At 36.8% G+C, this 19068-nt stretch overlaps 1 protein-coding gene across 3 annotated transcripts in view; it reads right to left on the bottom strand.

The window, feature by feature from the left end:
- The window catches only part of LOC306872831 (MSL complex subunit 3-like), a 135056-nt gene that overhangs the window by 11193 nt on the left and 104795 nt on the right, over positions 1-19068 (bottom strand). For 2 of the 3 annotated variants that reach the window (XM_079421698.1, XM_079421700.1), the window contains exons 9-12: positions 17531-17841; positions 12342-12454; positions 7565-7664; positions 7358-7442 (exon numbers count right to left, since the gene is read on the bottom strand). In XM_079421698.1, coding sequence (XP_079277824.1) covers positions 7358-7442; positions 7565-7664; positions 12342-12454; positions 17531-17841 — 609 coding nt within the window. The remainder of the gene's footprint in view (positions 1-7357; positions 7443-7564; positions 7665-12341; positions 12455-17530; positions 17842-19068) is intronic. The other variant, XM_079421699.1, reaches the window with a different exon arrangement.

The following is a 19068-nucleotide window of genomic DNA, read 5'->3' as shown; positions in this document are numbered from 1 at the left end:
AAGCCTCTCATTAAAAAAATAACTTGACCCCAAAGAATTAATTACAGACCGATCTCGAATCTCCCTTTTTTGTCAAAGATATTAGAAAAGGTAGTATCATCACAACTATGTTCCTTCTTAGAGAAAAATGCTATATGTGATGATTTCCAGTCAGGTTTTAGACCATATCATAGAACGGAGACTGCTCTCATTAGAGTTACAAATGACCTGCTCTTATCATCTGATCATGGTTGTATCTCTCTATTAATGCTACTGGATCTTAGCGTCGATAAGAGTCAATAATAATTGACACTATCGACCACAACATTCTTTTAAATAGACTATAAAATTATGTTGGCATTAGAGGAAGTGCACTGCCACGGTTCAAATCGTACTTATCTGACCACCAACAATTCGTGGCAGTAAATGAAGAGGTATCATACCAATCACAAGTGCAGTATGGAGTACCTCAAGGCTCAGTACTAGGCCCCTTACTTTTCACGCTTTACATGTTACCCTTGGGAGATATCATTAGCAAACATGGTGTTAGCTTTCACTGTTATGCTGATGATACCCAGCTCTATATTTCTTCACGGCCTGGTGAAACACACCAAATTGACCTGATGAAACTTACCAATTTGCAAAACTAACGAAATATCAAAAACTGGATGACTTGCAATTTCTTAATTTGCAAAACTACCGGAATGTATAGTTGATATCAAAGACTTGATGACTAGCAATTTCTTACTGCTAAAGGTGTTTTGCATGTAATAATCTAGATCACTGTCTAATATCTGATGGCTGCTCTGTAAATTCTTCGTCATCAGTTAGGAACCTAGGCGTACTCTTTGATAGCAATCTTTCCTTTGAAAAACATACTTCTAGCATTTGTGAAACTGCATTTTTCCATCTTAAAAGCATATCTAAATTACGACCTATGCTCTGACTGTCAAATGCAGAAACATTAATTCATGCGTTCATGACCTCGAGGCTAGATTATTGTAATGCTTTGTTGGGTGGTTGTTCTGCGCGTTTAATAAACAAACTCCAGCTGGTTCAAAATGCAACAGCTAGAGTTCTTACTAGAACCAGGAAGTATGACCACATTAGCCCGGTTCTGTCAACACTGCACTGGCTCCCTATTAAACATAGTATATATTTTAAGATCTTGCTAATTATCTATAAGGCCCTGAATGGTTTGGCACCTCAGTATCGTTGTGAGCTCTTGTCACACTATAGTCCTTCAAGTCCGCTGCAATCTCAAAACTCTGGCCATTTGGTAATACCTAGAATATCAAAATCAACTGCGGGCGGGAGATTGTTTTCCTATTTAGCATCCAAACTCTGGAACAATCTACCTAATGCTGTTCAGGAAGCAGACACACTCTAGCAGTTTAAATCTATTTAAAGACCCATCTCTTTAACCTGGTTTACACATAATACACTATCGCATTTCTAAAATTCAAATCCGTTAAAGGATTGTTAGGCTGCATTAATTAGGTCAGGGGTCTGCAACCTTCAACATCAAAAGAGCCATTTTGGCCCATTTCCCACTGAATAAAATTCATGTGGAGCCACAAAATATTTCATGCCCAAATAAAGATAACATGGCATATAGCTAAAGTTTTATATTCAGTTATGTTACAGGGCAGGGGAGTAGAAATCATTTCAGATGTGAGGAGGACGGACATGTCAAATGTAGTAATAATAATAATAGCCTAATAACTATAATATTTATGTATGTATAATTGACAAAAAAATGATCTCTTCCTTTTAATTGGCTAAGAAGTAAAATACACTGCTGGACAATAACCAATAATTTGTCTTCTATAACATTTTTGATAAATATTTTACTAATGACAATTTTACGGTTACGATCATACAATCAGTATATATACTACAAACACTTTTTCCATTTTTATCACAGAATAAGGCAGAACATATATTTTACAGCTTCTGTACTGTAATTAATGCTGTCAATTACTACTGTATCATTCATATTTACTACCTGAAGAAGACTTGAAAACACACATAAACCATATCGTCTTCACGTTTCATCAGTTAAGTTTTTTGCTTGTTATTCAGCTTAGCTACAACGATAGCGGGATGCCTGTCAAAAGTTATTATTACTTCTCATACAAGTCCATTTTGGACTTTCTGTGCGAGAGCGCCCCCCTGGCTTTGAGTATGAATGAAACATACAGCGCGTGAGAGTGTTCAGCGCTCCGTGAAGTTCACGTCGTTTTGGATACGAATAAAACGTATCCAAAACGACGTGACTATCTTTTCTCTTTTAATTTAATTCTAGATTTATTCACATTTATTCACGAGAAAAAGTGCAAGGCAAGAGTTTAGGTTGTATTAATAGTCGGGGGGACACCTCCCCCGCATATTGTACCCATGCTACAGGGAGCCACCGCAGACGGATGAAAGAGCCGCATGCGGCTCGGGAGCCGTGGGTTGCCGACCCCTGAATTAGGTCAACCGGAACCAGGAACAAAACACCCGATGTACTTGTTACATCGTTAGAAGAATGGCATCTACGCTAATATTAGTCTGTTTCTCTCTTATTCTAAGGTCATTGTAGCCACCCAGATCCAGACTGTATCCAGATTAGATGGTCACTGCAGCCACCCGGATGCAGTACGCATCCAGACCAGATGGTGGATCATCACGTAGAGATGACCTCTACAGCCCTGAACATCAGCGGAGACCAGGACAACTAGATGAGCCCCAGAGACTGATCCCCAGTGAAGACCCTGTCTCCTAGACGGCCACGGGACGAGACCACGGGAACCAGATGAGTCCTTTGCACAATTTGTCTTTGCTGCAGCCTAGATTTAAACTGCTGATTTTGTCTGGCCAGAGGAGAATTTCGACACACTATTTCCCCGTCTAAATACTGTAAAAAAAAAAAAAAAAAAAGCCACCCAGCTTTATATCAAGCTGATGTAAAGCTGCTTTGACACAATTTGCATTGTTAAAAGCACTATACAAATAATAGTGACTTGACTTGACTAAAGTTAATTTTTAGATTAATACCATCAATACCACAGCAATATAGCCCCCAACCTTGAAGTGAAGTGACATACAGCCAAGTATGGTACTCGGAATTTGTGCTCTGCATTTAACCCATCCAACGTGCACACACACAGCAGTGAACACACACACCGTGAACACACCCCCGGAGCAGTGGGCAGCCATTTATGCTGCGGCGCCCGGGGAGCAGTTGGGGGTTCGGTGCCTTGCTCAGGGGTATTGGGGGTTCGGTGCCTTGATCAGGGGTATTGAGGGTGGAGAGAGCGCTTGGACATTCACTCCCCACCTACAATCCCTGCCGGCCCGAGACTCGAACCCGCAACCTTTGGATTACGAGTCCAACTCTCTAACCATTAGGCCACGACTTCCCCACGACTTTTGTGTTGTGTCCCCGTAATTTTACCGAAGACTGCTAGAGCAACAGTGTTTCCCACAGACTTACACTCTATGTGTGGCAGGGCTTCCCCCATGGGATATATACCGGTTCACATTTACGGCTCTGTGTGTTTGTGGAGTAAAACCATCATTTGCAACAGATTTTCGTGTTGGTCTGAATTGTAGCATTTGGACCAATCAGACACACAATTTTGCATTTGATTTAACAAATCAATTAGTTATTAGTTTAACAAATAATCACAGACCCCACACCCAATACACATACTGGGTGCTCGTATGTCTGTGGATGACTCCAGGTAGGGCTGGACGATATGGACAAAATTTATATCACAATATATTTCTTAATTTCGGTCGATACGATATAATTCCGATATCGATATGAACTCTATTTTAAAAAAGCCTCAAAAAAACTGCCAAGAATGGCCGCAACAGATGTCTGTACCTACAAACTTATGAAAAATAAATTTGCCAAGTCTAAGAAAACCTCCTCCCATAAAACTATATATTTTATAAAAAAAAAAAGCAGAAAAAAAACGCACGAATAATGTTCACCTTTTATTTGCATTTAGCCTTCATACAAACAAGAAATGTGATATCTCAGACTCACTTTATTAATATTAATATATTTAACTTCAAACTCTAGGCTAACATAGATTACCGGTCAAAAGTTTTTGAACAGTATGATTTTTTATGTTTTTTTTAAAAGAATTCTCTTCTGCTCACCAAGCCTGCATTTATTTGATCCAAAATACAGCAAAAACTGTAACATTTTGAAATATTTTTGCTATTTAAAATAACTGTTTTCTATTTTAAAATGTAATTTATTCCTGTAATTTCAAAGCTGAATTTTTAGCATCATTACTCCAGTCACATGAGAAATCATTCTAATATTCTGATATACTGCTAAAAAAACATTTATTATAATGTTGAAAACAGCAGAGTAGAATTTTTTCAGGTTTCTTTGATGAATAGAAAGTTCAGAAAAACAGCCTTTATCTGAAATACAAATCTTTTGTAAAATTATAAATGTCTTTATCAATCACTTTTGATCAATTTAAAGCATCCTTGCTAAATAAAACTATTTCTATAATTTCTTTCCAAAAAAATAAATAAATAAATTAGCAAGGATGCTAAATTAGCCGAGTGTGCTCATTATACCACAGTGTTTTCCTTAATCTTCCTTAAGCGTGAAGGAGCAACCGTATCTAAAGTGCTAGAAAAGTGAGAGTCGATAGTTTCTGTTACATCATCAAATTGTTCTGAGCTATTGGATATGCTGAGGAATTGAGATAAGTCAGGAAGATTATTTATAAAGTAGTCTTTTGTGGTAGAAGTGATGGTTCTACCATATTTGTAAGAAGGAGTTGGCTTTACAGCTTTAGCTACATGGAATATACACGAAATTAGATAATGATCTGAGATATCATCGCTCTGCTGCAATATTTCAATGCCACTGACATCAATTCCATATGACAGTATTATATCTAGAGTATGATTTCGACAATGAGTAGGTCCTGAAACGTGTTGTTTAACACCAATGGAGTTTAGAATGTCTATAAATGCTGATCTCAACGAATCTCTTTCATTATCAACATGGATATTCAAATCACCAGCAATTAAGACTTTATCTGCAGCCAGCACTACCTCAGATAGAAAATCAGCAAATTCTTTAATTCTTTAATAAAGTCTGTATGGTGCCCTGGTGGCCTGTATACAGTAGCCAGTACAAACATCACAGGGGATTTATTATTAACACTTGTTTCTTTGGATAACGTTATATGAAGCACCATTACTTCAAAAGAATTATACTTGAAACGCGACCTCTGAGAAATACTGAAAATATTGCTATAAATTGTAGCAACACCTCCCCCTTTACCTTTTGGATGCGGTTCATGTTTGTAACTGTAATCTTGGGGGGTAGACTCGTTTAAAGTAATGTAGTCATCTGGTTTTAGCCATGTTTCTGTCAAACAAAGCACTAATTTATGGTCAGTGATCATATCATTTACAAAAAGTGCTTTTGTAGAAAGGGCTCTAATATTCAATAAGCCAAGCTTTATCATTGATTATCTGTATTATATCTGTTTTGTATTTGTTGAACATCAATTAAATTGTTACTCTTACTTTGGTTTTGATGTTTTCTGGATTTTCTAGTTCGGGGAACAGACACAGTCTCTACAAGTGTGATATCTAGGTGAGAGAGTCTCTATGTGCTGAGAATTAACTGACTTCTGTGACGTGAGGCGGTTAGCAGACGGTCGGTTTAGCCAGTCTGTCTGCTTCCTGACCTGGGCCCCAGTTAGTCAAGTCAAGTCAAGTCAAGTCACCTTTATTTATATAGCTCTTTTAACAATACAGATTGTGTCAAAGCACTTAACAGTATCAAATTGGAGGACAGAGTGTCAGTAATGTATAATAATAAGATTAAACCCTCAATTTTCAGTTAAAGGCATTTCATTATTGAATTCAGTGATGTCATTGTCTAGCTCAGTTTAGTTTAAATAGTATCTGTGAAATCAAATTGACGATAATCGCTAGAAATCAAGTGTCCCCAACTTAGCAAGCCAGAGGCGACAGTGGCAAGGAACCAAAAACTCCCTCTGTGACAGAATAGAGAAAACAAACCTTGGGAGAAACCAGGCTCAGTCGGGGGGCCAGTTCTCCTCTGGCCAGGATTAAACAATAATTATTGTTTAATTATTGATTTAATTAAAATTTTAAATGTATAAATGTATTATATTTCTATTTTTATATTGTTGAAATTTCTAACAATAATAGTATTATTATTGTTATAAAGTTAGGTATTTTATTAATTTTAAGTTGTTTTGTTTTATTTTTAGTCGAGGTCTTCACTGGGGATATGTCCTCTAAGTACGACCTCTAAGACTATGTGTCATATTTCTAGAGAGAAGAGCGGCACCACCCCAGGAGGGATGAAAACCATCTCTTTTCAACAGGTCAGGTTTGCCCCAAAAATTCTTCCAATTGTCTATGAAACCTGTTATTCTGCGGGCACCACATAGACATCCAGCCATTGAGTGACGACATTCTGCTATGAATATCATCACCCCGGTAAGCAGGGAGCGGGCCAGAGCATATTACAGTGTCTGGCATCGTACTTGCAAGTTCACACACCTCTTTAACATTATTTTAAAATGCAAAGGTTTCTCTTTGTGATCTTTGGTGAGGGGTGGCTGAAATGCAGCTTTATGCAGAACTATTAGTTGTTTTCATGCATTTTGCAAGACATTTATTCATTTAGCTGACGCTTTTATCCAAAGACATTGCACTGTTTACTGCTGTTCATCTTCAAAAAGGTCTTTCTTCCTCCCTATACTGCATGAGAACTATAACTTGCTTAATAATGTGGAACAATCTCTTTAAGCAGGTTTAAGACTTGGCAAACTATTTAACAAACCAGTCCAAGACTAATATCAGTTATCTAAAAAGATTAGAAATACTTTTTTTTTTAAACACTCTCTTTAAAAAAACTAAAAACCGAATGCTTATTTTACTGAAATTCTACTGGTATATAACTTGCATAATAATTTGGAACACAGTGTATATTTACCCGTAACCATGATAGTTGGAATGTATCCCTAGTCCTAACTTTGTGGATTTGGGCTTCATTGAGAATCATATTTCTATGTCTTACATGCTTTCTTATAAACTTGAGTAAATATGAGACATCTTGAAACAAAATATATAAAAATATTATTCATATTAGTTTTATCTCTCTCATTTCTCTTTGTCCAGAGGACAACCTAAGGGCAACATCACAGTCCTCAAGTATTAAATTGTGTTCTCTATCAAGTGATCAGCATGATCACCTTAAAACTTCAAAACAATGATTTACAACTACCTCTCACACATTTACCTTACATAAAGTTCTTATGTGCATTCAAGTTAATCATGTGCATGCAATGACAAAAGAAATCTGCACCTGAGGAAAAGCTCGAAGTGTTTCACTAGTGCCCTCAGGTTCTTTTCTGGTATGTGCATCTTCCTCAAGATTTCTGGAAGTTTAACTAAAAAATAAATAAAACAATAATAATATAATAATAATAATAAAAAAGACTTTAAAAATTAAAGTATAATTCCTTGAATTTATGACAACATTTTTAAAAATAAACAAGAAGCTGATATTCACCAAATAGCCGAAGCAGGTGCTGAGCGCCATAGAGGTAAGAAGGAGGGGGAAGCTGGTCACTCTGAGGGTAGTTATCTGGTGTCAGTCTCCAGCTCAGAACCTCAAGACAATCACATAGGGGTGGACCAATTTAATGAGCTATTTTTTTTTTAATTAGGTCATAAGCATATAAGCAGTATTGCACCAGAGCATGTTAAAGGGATAGGTTCACCCAAAAATGAAAATTTACTGTTATTTTAGTAACCCTCTAGCCATCCAAGATATAGAAAGGTGAGCTGATAAATAAAGTTTATTCACTTTATGTGCTTTAGATATGTAAAACATCCATGTTTAATCTTTCCTTTCTTTAGTAGAACAGTAAAGGTTTTTAGCTGAAACTGTGGTCCTTGGTGATTCATAATTCAAGTCAGTGGCTACTCTTCTTTGAGAATAAAAAAGCATATTAAGAAACACACACTTATTACCTGTGGCTCCTGACAATATAACAAGGTCTTATGAAGCAAAACGATTGGTCTTGCAAGAAATTGAACATTATTTACAACATTATTACCCGTAATCCATTGCCTTAGGCAACAGAGAAATCCTTGTTTTTTCAGCAAACTGGTTCTTTCAGAGAGTTTGTTTCAATGAACAATGAGCAGTTTTTGTTTCAATGAGTTACTTCACTATAGTTTATGTAATCAAACAGTGATGTTTTACATGTCTAAAGCACATAAAGTGAATAAACTTTCTTTATCGGCTCACCTTTTTACATACATAATGAGAAACTATACATTTTTTCATTTCCCCCCTTCATTCAAGTGCAAATATTACTGGCTCATCGATTTTCGGCCTGGGTCTGAACTGTTCAGTGTACTGTTTGAGGACCTAGAGTACTGATTGAGTTGGTAAAAAACAGCATGATAGGATCATATATGACAGTATTTTGTCAGGTAGGTCCAAAAGTGAGTTTTGATGAATTAACTTGTAGATCTATGCTGTTTGAGCCGTGAACTGTTTCTGGTTCAATCACTTAATCAAAACCGGTTCAAAAATAATGATTCGGTCGCAAACCGGACATCACCCTCAGACTGTTTGCCTGAGGCAATGGATTACTGGAAATAATGTCATAAATAATGTTAATTTTTTTGCACAGGCAGATTGTTTTGCTTCATAATACCTCAATATATTGTCAAGAGCCACAGGTATTCATTTTGTGTTCCTTGGCATGCTTATTTATTCTCAAAAAGTGGAAACCACTAACTTTTATGAGTTTTATAAAACATTTTAAGAATCACCAAGGACTACAGTTTCAGCTAAAAAGTTTTTTTATTGTTCTACTCAAGAATAAAACTCACCTACATCCAGTCAGGCGTGAGGGAGAGTAAATTACTAGTAAATTAAATTTTTTGGTTGAACTAACCCTTTAAGTATAGATCTTACATCTCTAACAATACAAGCATGCAAAAAGATATTTTAAACTATGCAGAGAATTCATACCACACCAAAATACATATTTAGTCTCCATAATTTCTTAATACAATTATGGTTATACAGTATATATTATAAATAAGCGTTGTATTTATTATATTAGTACTATTTATTTAGTATCTTATCAGTCTGTTTATCTGTCTGTTTTGTCTGATCTTATCTTGGTGTTTACCAGCTACATTTGTTATTATTAATCTAAGTACTTTACTGGAACTGTGACCTTTTTTTCCCTTCTATTTAACAAATTCTGGTTTTTGTTTTCTTTAATTCAGTCATCTTGGAATATCTAAAGATACAAAAAGTGAAACTTTGTTCCTAATATTAGGGAACCACACATAACCTATGCTGAATTCGGTAGCTTAATGTTTTCTCCTCATCAGCTTTGTCTTATCTAGTATTTTGCCTTATTCAACAACACATTTGACATGCAGCATTTTAGAAAAAAGCAGACTCGAACTTGGGGCGGTTGTGTCAAAAGCTGAATCCCCAGTGCTGATTCTTAATGTCACTATTCCAGTCGTTTTTTGGTTACCAGATTCTGTTGGTTTAATTAGTGTAAACAGCCTTTTCCAACAAGTTGGGTTATAGCCTAGTCTAGTGTAAACAGACTAGAAAAATTTTATATACAAAAATTTTATATACAGTTGTGCTCATAAGTTTACATACCCCTCGCAGAATATGCAAATATGTTAATAATTAAAAAAATTATAATTAAGAGAGCTCATGAAGATTGCATGTTATTTTTTATTTAGTACTGTCCTGAATTTCACATAACAGATGTTTATATATACTCCACAAGAAAAAAATAATAACTAAAATATATAAATATTAAATTTTATTGCATATTACATTTATAAAATATATAAATGGGTTACACTTTATTTCGATAGTCCACTTTAGACATTCTACTAACTATAAGTAACTTTGTAACTACATGTCAACTACATGTCAACTAATTCTCATTAATTTGCAACTACATGTCTACTAACTCTCAGAGTAGACTGTTAGGGTAGGTTTAGGGTTAGTAGAATAAGTTGACATATACTTGCAAAGTTTCTGATAGTCAGTATGTTGTATGTTGTGGACCCATCAAAATAAAGTTTTAGAATGTATTAAGCAGACAGTCTACTAATACTCTAATGACTGCTAGTTGACATGTAATTGCAAAGTTACTTACTGTTAGTAGAATGTCTATAGTGGACTATCAAAATAAAGTGTTACCTATAAATGTAATAACTAAAAATAATAACTAAAATATAGTCCTCCATGTTCGCTGCGTTCTCAAAACTCTGGCCGTTTGATAATACCTACAATATCAAAATCGACTGCGGGCATCAGATCCTTTTCCTATTTAGCACCCAAACTCTGGAACAATCTACCTAACACTGTTCGGTAGGCAGACACACTGTCAGTTTAAATCTAGATTAAAGACTCATTTCTTTAACCTGGTTTACACATAACACACTACTACACTTCTATTATTCAAATCCATTAAAGGATTGTTATTTTTAAAACAAAATACCTAACTACATAATATCATTGTTAGAAATTGCAACTATATAAAAATAGCAATAATACATTTATACATTTAAAATTTTAATTAAATCAATAATTAAACAATAATATCCTGGCCAGAGGAGAACTGGCCCCCCCGACTGAGCCTGGTTTCTCCCAAGGTTTTTTTCTCCATTCTGTCACAGAGGGAGTTTTGGTTCCTTGCCACTGTCGCCTCTGGCTTGCTCAGTTGGGGACACTTGATTTCTAGTGATTATCGTCAATTTGATTTCACAGATACTATTTAAACTAAACTGAGCTAGACAATGACATCACTGAATTCAATAATGAAATGCCTTTAGCTGAAAATTGAGTGTTTAATCTTATTATTATACATTACTGACACTCTATCCTCCAATTTGATACTGTTACGTGCTGACACAATCTGTATTGTTAAAAGCGCTATATAAATAAAGGTGACTTGACTTAAAATAATAAGCTGGGGAAAACTTTTTGAATTTGAAGATCAGGTTGAATTGAACTTATTTTGTCTTCTGAGAAACATGTAACAATCTTTTGTAGCCTCTGAAGGGCAGTACTAAATGAAAAAAAAAATGATATTTAGGCAAAATAATTTTTTTTTTTACACATCTCCATTCTGTTCAATATATATACACACACACATATATAATTATTATTATTACAATTATGATGATTGTTGCTTTTTTAAAAATAGTCACAAGATGGTCACAAGATAAATGTTCAGATTTTTTCCCCCAGTAGTCTGTTTTTTTCAAACAATTATGAACATTTTTGCATTTAGATACAGAATAACTTTGCCAGTTGAATATTAAAAACAAATGAACAAACAAAAAAAAAATCTGGATCTCCATGTCTGCCATGCAAATCAATCTCCAGAATGGATCTCTTCTCTCCACTTTCGTGAATTGCAGATTCAATTATTAGATCTGTCAGCATTAATATTTTTATACTTCGATTTTTGAGGGGGGATCAAACTGTAATACCGCGTGTCTCAACCAGAAGTGACACGACGCGACGCGATAAAAAGCATCTTTTCCCTGTAATTTTTGTTTTAACCACATGTGACAATAAGCGACATGTGACAATAAGCGACACTGAATTAGACTTAGAATTTTAGAAATGGTTTTTATTTTCTGCAATGTCACAGCAGGAGCATACAAAATATGACAGTGATAATCTTAGGTAATGATTATGTGCTTTATTCAATGTTAAATGTGTCTAATGTGGCCTATCTACACTGGACGCGACAATGCATTGCAAATCATTTGAACTTTGTGTCAGTACGTTATAAACATATACAATTAAAGTAACATTGCCATAATAATCTGAAAGATTTTAGTTATTTATTATTAGTTATTTTATACATTTTAAAGTTGATTTTTAAAAAATCTATTAATAAATTGCTGAATAAAACTGTAACAATGTGATTGTTATTTGACACATTTTGTATCACGGACCCTTTTAAGTGGTACACTGAGCGATATGGCTGAGTTAAGCAGTTCAGTAAATACAGAGTCACGGATACAAAGTAGTTGTCTGAGAGTTATTTATTTATTTGCTCTGGAGAAAAATAAGAGTGAAACAAAAACCAACCAGTAAATAATGACTGATATGACAACATGTACACAGTTTAAAAATGTTTTGTTTCAAAATGACAAGTTATGAACGCATCCCATTCACCACTTTTTTTTTTTTTTATATATTTAAATTCTAATAGGTCCTTTCTATTACTGACAGTAAAGCAAGACTTGAACCTGGGTTTAGGACTCACCTCATTTAGTTCGTAGTTCCTCTGGGTTTCCAGCCCTGAGAAAAGCCCTCCAGTGCAATCCCTGCTGGGTGTCAAGGGCAAAGGAGAGGAGGAGCCGCTGTGAACAGGAGTCTCTGGATAAGCAGTGGAGAAACATGCAATTTCAAGATTATATATCTATATTATATCTATCCATATATATGTATGTATATATGTATGTATATATATATATATATATATATATATATATATATATATATATATATATATATATATATATATATATATATATATATATATATATATATATATATATATATATATATATGGGGTGTAACGGTTCACAAAATTCACGGTTCGGTTCGATACGATACAGTGGTGTATGCATCTATGCATCTTTGCAATGAAGAGGAAACATAGAAGTTGCATCTGAATGGCATTTAGATGCTTTTACACACTGTTTAATGCAGCTCAGAGGGACATGTAATGCTTTAACCTGCAGTTACAAATGCATAAATAATGTTTTGGTATTTTAAACATGAAAGCCCGGTTTCACAAACGGGACTTAGCTTAAGTCAGGACTAGGCCTTAGTTAAATTAAGATATTTAAGCAACTTTTACAAACATGCCTTAGAAGAAAACATTACAGGTGTGCATCTTGACACATCTTGACACTATTTTAAGATATGTCTGAGCAAGATATTTTCAGATGAGACCGCTCAAACATGCATTTTATTCTGGGACTAGAATAAGCCTGGTCTGTGAAGCTGGGGGAAAACGTTGGCAACTGATGTTTGAAAAAGATACTTTAAAATGTGAAATTAAAACCACCAGCAGGTGGCAGCAAATCACTTTTAACAAGTGAGTCATTGCGATTGAACCTAATCATTTAATGGATGATTCATTCAGGAACGAAACACCGTCATGTTCGGAGACGCAAAACAGTGCTAAGGCTTTGCTTAGAATTATTTTTGTTTTGCGAAATTTAGCAAAAACAGGCAATATGCTATCTAAAACGTAAGTCTATTAATGAACTTCTTGCTTATTGAACTGTTGTAAAAATCATTTGTAATCATGCTGATTTGAATTTTGTGATCAGTCTAAATGCATTTTAATCAGGGCTTGAAAACGAAAAAAAAAGTCAATCGGTTCACGCCGAGCAGAATAGATATTTTAACGTTTCTGTTCCAGAGTTCCTCTGTATTATTACCGTTCCGAAACCGGTTTGAGTAGAAAAAATAATGGTTAAGGGCCGTTCACATATTGCGTCTTGCGCGCTCAAGTTCATTATTTCAAATGTAGACGTGCGGTATGCTCGCTCATAATGGAAGCGACGCGGTCGTTTTTTCCAGATGCGTTCGTGCCGCATTAGATAAAAACATCTCAACTTTTCAGAATGCCGCAAGCGCACCGCAGGTCATGTGACAAGAAGCAACCAATCAGCTTCCTCACCTTTTCAGTTACTTTGAAACCAGGCCTTTTTTTTTTTTTTTTGAAACATACGTTTTTGAAGTATGGGGTGCACCCAAACACTGCGCCGTTTTTTACTTTACTTAGTAAATAAATCTTGTAGCAGAGTTACAGCAAGGGTTTTTCGGTGGTGGAAATCCATTGCTGAAATGTCCTTGTTGTAACGGCGAGCGCAGCTGATGGTTGCTTAGCAACGACAGTGGTTGCTTAGACAGACACCTCCGGAGCGCAACCGCCCGAGCGCTTTGGAAAAATGGAGAAAGCGGCACACCTAGTGTTTTCCATGCGGTTTTAGGCGCGATATGTGAACGGCCCCTAATAACGTTATTTTTTAAAATGGTCTTTGCCTATAATAATAATAATAATAATAAGAATAATAATAAAGTACAGCATTTTCTTTACACAAAAAGGAAAATAAACAAAAAATACAGGAAGAGATATCTTAACCCGCTGAGCTTATTCACAGCCAATACAGCATCATCTTTTCTAGATTTGCCTAAATGTAGGCTACTAAACAAAAGAAGAAATCTATTAATGCTTTAAAGACATTAAAGTACTTTTTTAAAGATATTTAAAAATGTTTGCTGCATTGTTAAAAAAAACGCTACTTGTATAAGATTGCGTTTTGAGGGAAAAATTTGCGTTGCATTTTATTAGGCTATTACATTCAGAGATGATGTAGGCTAAAATGCCGGTAAATCAAAATGTTTACAAACATTATAAACACAGTTATTAGTTTCTCTCCATAACAGATCCTCTACATTTAAGGCTATAGCCTATAGGCTATAAAAACGTCAATCCAAAAACAAATTAATTTAAGGTGAAACTGATGCCTACCTCTATCATTCGGCACAAATCCAAATGTTTCCATATTCGTGACGTATCTGGATGATAAAATATAATTTATTATAAGCTTTGTACTTTGATTGATGTAAAACATCATCATTCACATCGGCTAGCACATGGGGCGGTGGTGACGCTGAATGCAACAAATTGGACAACGGAGCTCTGTAACCTTTTACATGTTTCTTAACTGCATTTTATTTTGATAATGAAGCAATGTCACAAAAATATGTCTGTGTGCGCGTGAGGCACTGGCACGATATGCCCATGCCAACACTGGTTGTTTATACAGATGCAAGATATCCTTCAAAACTGTCAAGCTTTTGCAAAACAAATAAAACTGTAAAGCTTTTGCAAAATAAAGAAAACTACTTTCTGCCGCCTCGTTTTCCTTTCTGAGAACTTTGGAACACGTCACAATGAACCGTAGGTCTAACTCAGCACATTTTTTTTTATTTTGTTTCGTTAATCTGTCACTGATTTAAGTGAAATATATTGAGTGGATAGTCATATATATATTCGTATATATATGTCCGCCCTGTGGACACATATATACGAACTAAAAAACTAAAAAGAATGGGGGGGGGGGGGTGTATATCAGTGTGATTGAGGATGCAATTATATAATTTATTATTATTATAATATTTATTTAATAACCTTGTTTAGGAAAGGGACATCATATCTTTCAGAAAATTTAATTTGCATCTTAATTTGCAATGAAAACATATTTAACAGTAATATATACGTCCATGACAGGGTGGACATATCTTATGGTTTATGCTTCGAATAATGGCCCATAATTATCTAAAAAATGTGTGGGAGCTCAGCTAATATGTTTCTATAGTACTTGAGTGTCTACTATTTATGATATGACAAAGCGAATGGGAAATTAAAACGAAAATTCTTGAGTATTGTGAAGGTTGAAAGGCACTCTATGGTGATTTTAACCCACACATACGTACATGCATATAAATATGAGAAATGGAATCCAAGTGGTACCTTTACCCTTTTGTATTGCGCTGTTTAGTTTTACAAGGCAGGCTACACCCCACCCCACACACCCACCCACCCCACACACTTTTGGATATGCTTGGTAATTCTATCTAAAAGTAAGGAAAACAATTATGGTGTAAAATGAATCAATGCATTTTAAAACTGCAGAAATTGAAATAGGGAAATATGAAATTGGGAAGAAGTGCTCACAATACATTCAACTGCACAACAGAGAAAAAGAACCTGACCAGAGGTACAGAGTTTGAGCTACAGAGTACACTTTTCAATTGTCTCACTTTGCAATAATAATAATAAATAAAAAATATAGCTGCAAGCAGCAATTAAGGGGTCAAGCATTACAGAAGCAAGCAAGGCAGCAAGCATCAGATTAACTGTAACAATGAGCAATTGAAGCCATTTTAAGAACTTTGTCAAAATGACTGAAAAATCATAAATACAACCAGTAGTAATATGATTTAATAGCTTATCACTTTTGACCAATAGTGAAGTGAAGTGACATTCAGCCAAGTATGGTGACCCATACTCGGAATTCGTGCTCTGCATTTAACCCATCCAACGTGCACACACACAGCAGTGAACACACACACACCGTGAACATACACCCGGAGCAGTGGGCAGCCATTTTATGCTGCAGCGCCCGGGGAGCAGTTGGGGGTTCGGTGCCTTGCTCAAGGGCACCTCAGTCGTGGTATTGACGGTGGAGAGAGCGCTGGACATTCACTCCCCCCACCTACAATTCCTGCCGGCCGGAGACTCGAACCCGCAACCTTCGGATTACAAGTCCGACTCTCTAACCATTAGGCCACGACTTCCCCCCAATAGGTGGCGCTGTTATCAAATTGATATTGTGTGTTCTGTGTGAGGTGACAATGGCACACACAAAGTATGGTGTAGTGTTGTCAAAAGACGCGGTACTTCGGTACCAAGTCGGTACTAAAAAAATGAAAACGTCACGGTACCAGGTTTTTTTAAGTACCGGGGGTACAGAGTACCCGGTCAACCCGGTTCTTGACACGTATGGCCCTATGATTTCCGCGATGCAGAAAACGCGGAAGGAATCTTGGAATCCAGTTATAAAAACGGAATTTAGCACAGAATGTCACAGAGTTTGTCAAAGTTTGGATGAATTAATCAAAAGTAGGTCATTACACTTAAATCAAATCGCGACATCCGGTCTGTATCCAGCCCAGATGGTCACTGCAGTCACCAGATCCAGTCCATATCCAGATCAGATGGTGGATCAGCACCCAGAGACGACCTCTACAGCCCTGAACATCAGAGGAGACAAGGACACCGAGATGAGCGCCAGAGACAGATCCCCAGTGAGGACCCCGCCACTTAGACAGCCATCGGGAAAGACCACTGGAACCAGTTGAGCCCTTACAATCTGACTTTGCTGCAGTTGGAATTGAACTGCTGGTTCGTTTGGCCAGAGGAGAACTGGCCCCCCGACTGAGCCTGGTTTCTCCCAAGGTTTTTTTCTCCATTCTGTCACCGATGGAGTTTTGGTTCCTTGCCGCTGTCGCCTCTGGCTTGCTTAGTTGGGGACACTTCATTTCCAGCGATATTGTCGACTTGATTGCACATACTATTTAAACTGAACTGAGCTGGACGATGACATCACTAAATTCAATAATGAAATGTCTTGATGAAAATTGAGTGTTTAATCTTGCCATTTGACATTATTGACACACTATTTTCCTATTTTGATATTGTGAAGTTGCTTTGACACAATCTGTATTGTTAAAAGTGCTATATAAATAAAGGTGACTTGACTTCGGAAACGTTTTTGGTCAATGCACCTCGGTTGTATTGTTTTGAAGGCGCGGTGAGTCTCAGGCTGTTTTTAAGAAATAAATTGGGACACAGAAAGTGTGACTCACTCTTCTCTAGGTTGAGGAAGAACTTGGGTAGTGGTGCCTGCACCTCAGCAGGTCTTCGCTTTGGTTGAGGAGAAGCATTGCTGCTGCCTCCACCCCCAGGTTCTGCTGCTCGATCCCCTCCAGATGTATTGCGTGTGGAGCGACGCAAAGATTGGGTGGAATCAGAATCCAGGTAGGCACAGCGTCTCCGCTTAGGTGGGGTTGCCATGATGACGGGGACACTGGAGGATTCACTCAGAGCTGGTTGGCTGTCTGTGGACTGGGGAGTAGAGGGATTCTGGCCAGGACTGGGGGAACGTTCTCTGAAAGTCCTTTAATAAAAGTGAAAATTATGAACAATGTTATTTGGGATTTCAAACACCTCAATTGATTCAATAACTTAAAAAAAGAGAAAAAAAGATGCAACATCACCACCATTATATCTTTAGTACCTGCAGTACAGAGTACACCTTAATATCCCACATATATGCATGTCCTGACTGTGTGTGTGTGTGCCTGGCATTCCCTATTTTATGGGGACTAAATGTCCCCACAAGGAAAGTAATACCAGTAAATTTTGACCTTGTAGGGGGCATGATTTTATTTATTTATTTATTTGTATTTTTGGTTACGTTTTTGAAAATCTAAAAATGCATAAAGTTTTGTTTGGGGGGTAGGTTTAAGGGTAGGGTTAGGGTGAGTCACGTGACGTGCTCATGAACCTAGTCGCACTTTAGTAGAGCTCCATACATTTGGCCCCTTTTTGCTGATTTGTTTTCATTTTATTTTAAGTTTTATTCATTAATGATACTTTCCCTGATGGCATACAATCCAAAACAGCAGGAGTTGTCTTTGTCGGGTTCTCCGATTAAGAAGAAATCCAAGCTATCGACCGCGAGCGATATGGTGGATAAGATGGCGAACACTGTTACACACTTTGAGGACATTCTAAGAACTACGTTGACGGCGATGCGGAATGAATTAGCTTCTCACATGCCAGTTGTCCAGTCGCTATGTTCTAGATCGTCTTACAGGGGAGATGAGAGAACAAAACATCGCAGACCACGATGGGCGAGTTGCCGCGCTCGAGCAAAAGGTTGTGGAATTACAGGATCGCAATAGGCACAGCAATCAGCGTCTGGTTGGATTGCCTGAAGTTTCCAAAAAGGATGACCCTATGGGCTTTTTGAAAAAAAATCGCTACCAACATGGCTCCCATCTCTGGCGGGCACATCGCGTGTACACAAGGCTCTCCTCAGATCACGCTAAACCACGGGTTTTCAACTTTAAATTGCTGCGGTACACAGACAGAGAGCTCATTCTGCGGGCCGCCAGACTTCACGCCCCGGTGAAAACTTCAGATGGAGCAATGCTGTTTTTCTTTCCAGATTTTTCTCCGGTCACCGCAAAAAGAAGTAGTGCATTTGCGCCAGTTAGGAAGTTAATGAGAGAAGCTGGCATCCAGAATTTTCTTCTTTATCCTGCAAGGCTGAAAGTCATTCTCAATCAAAGTTAACCTAAAATGCTATACTCCCCAGAAGCAGCAAGAGTTTTTCTCA

Source organism: Barbus barbus, assembly GCF_936440315.1.
Source record: "Barbus barbus genome assembly, chromosome: 7".
Taxonomy (NCBI): domain Eukaryota; kingdom Metazoa; phylum Chordata; class Actinopteri; order Cypriniformes; family Cyprinidae; genus Barbus; species Barbus barbus.
This window is presented reverse-complemented; position numbering and strand designations above follow the sequence as displayed.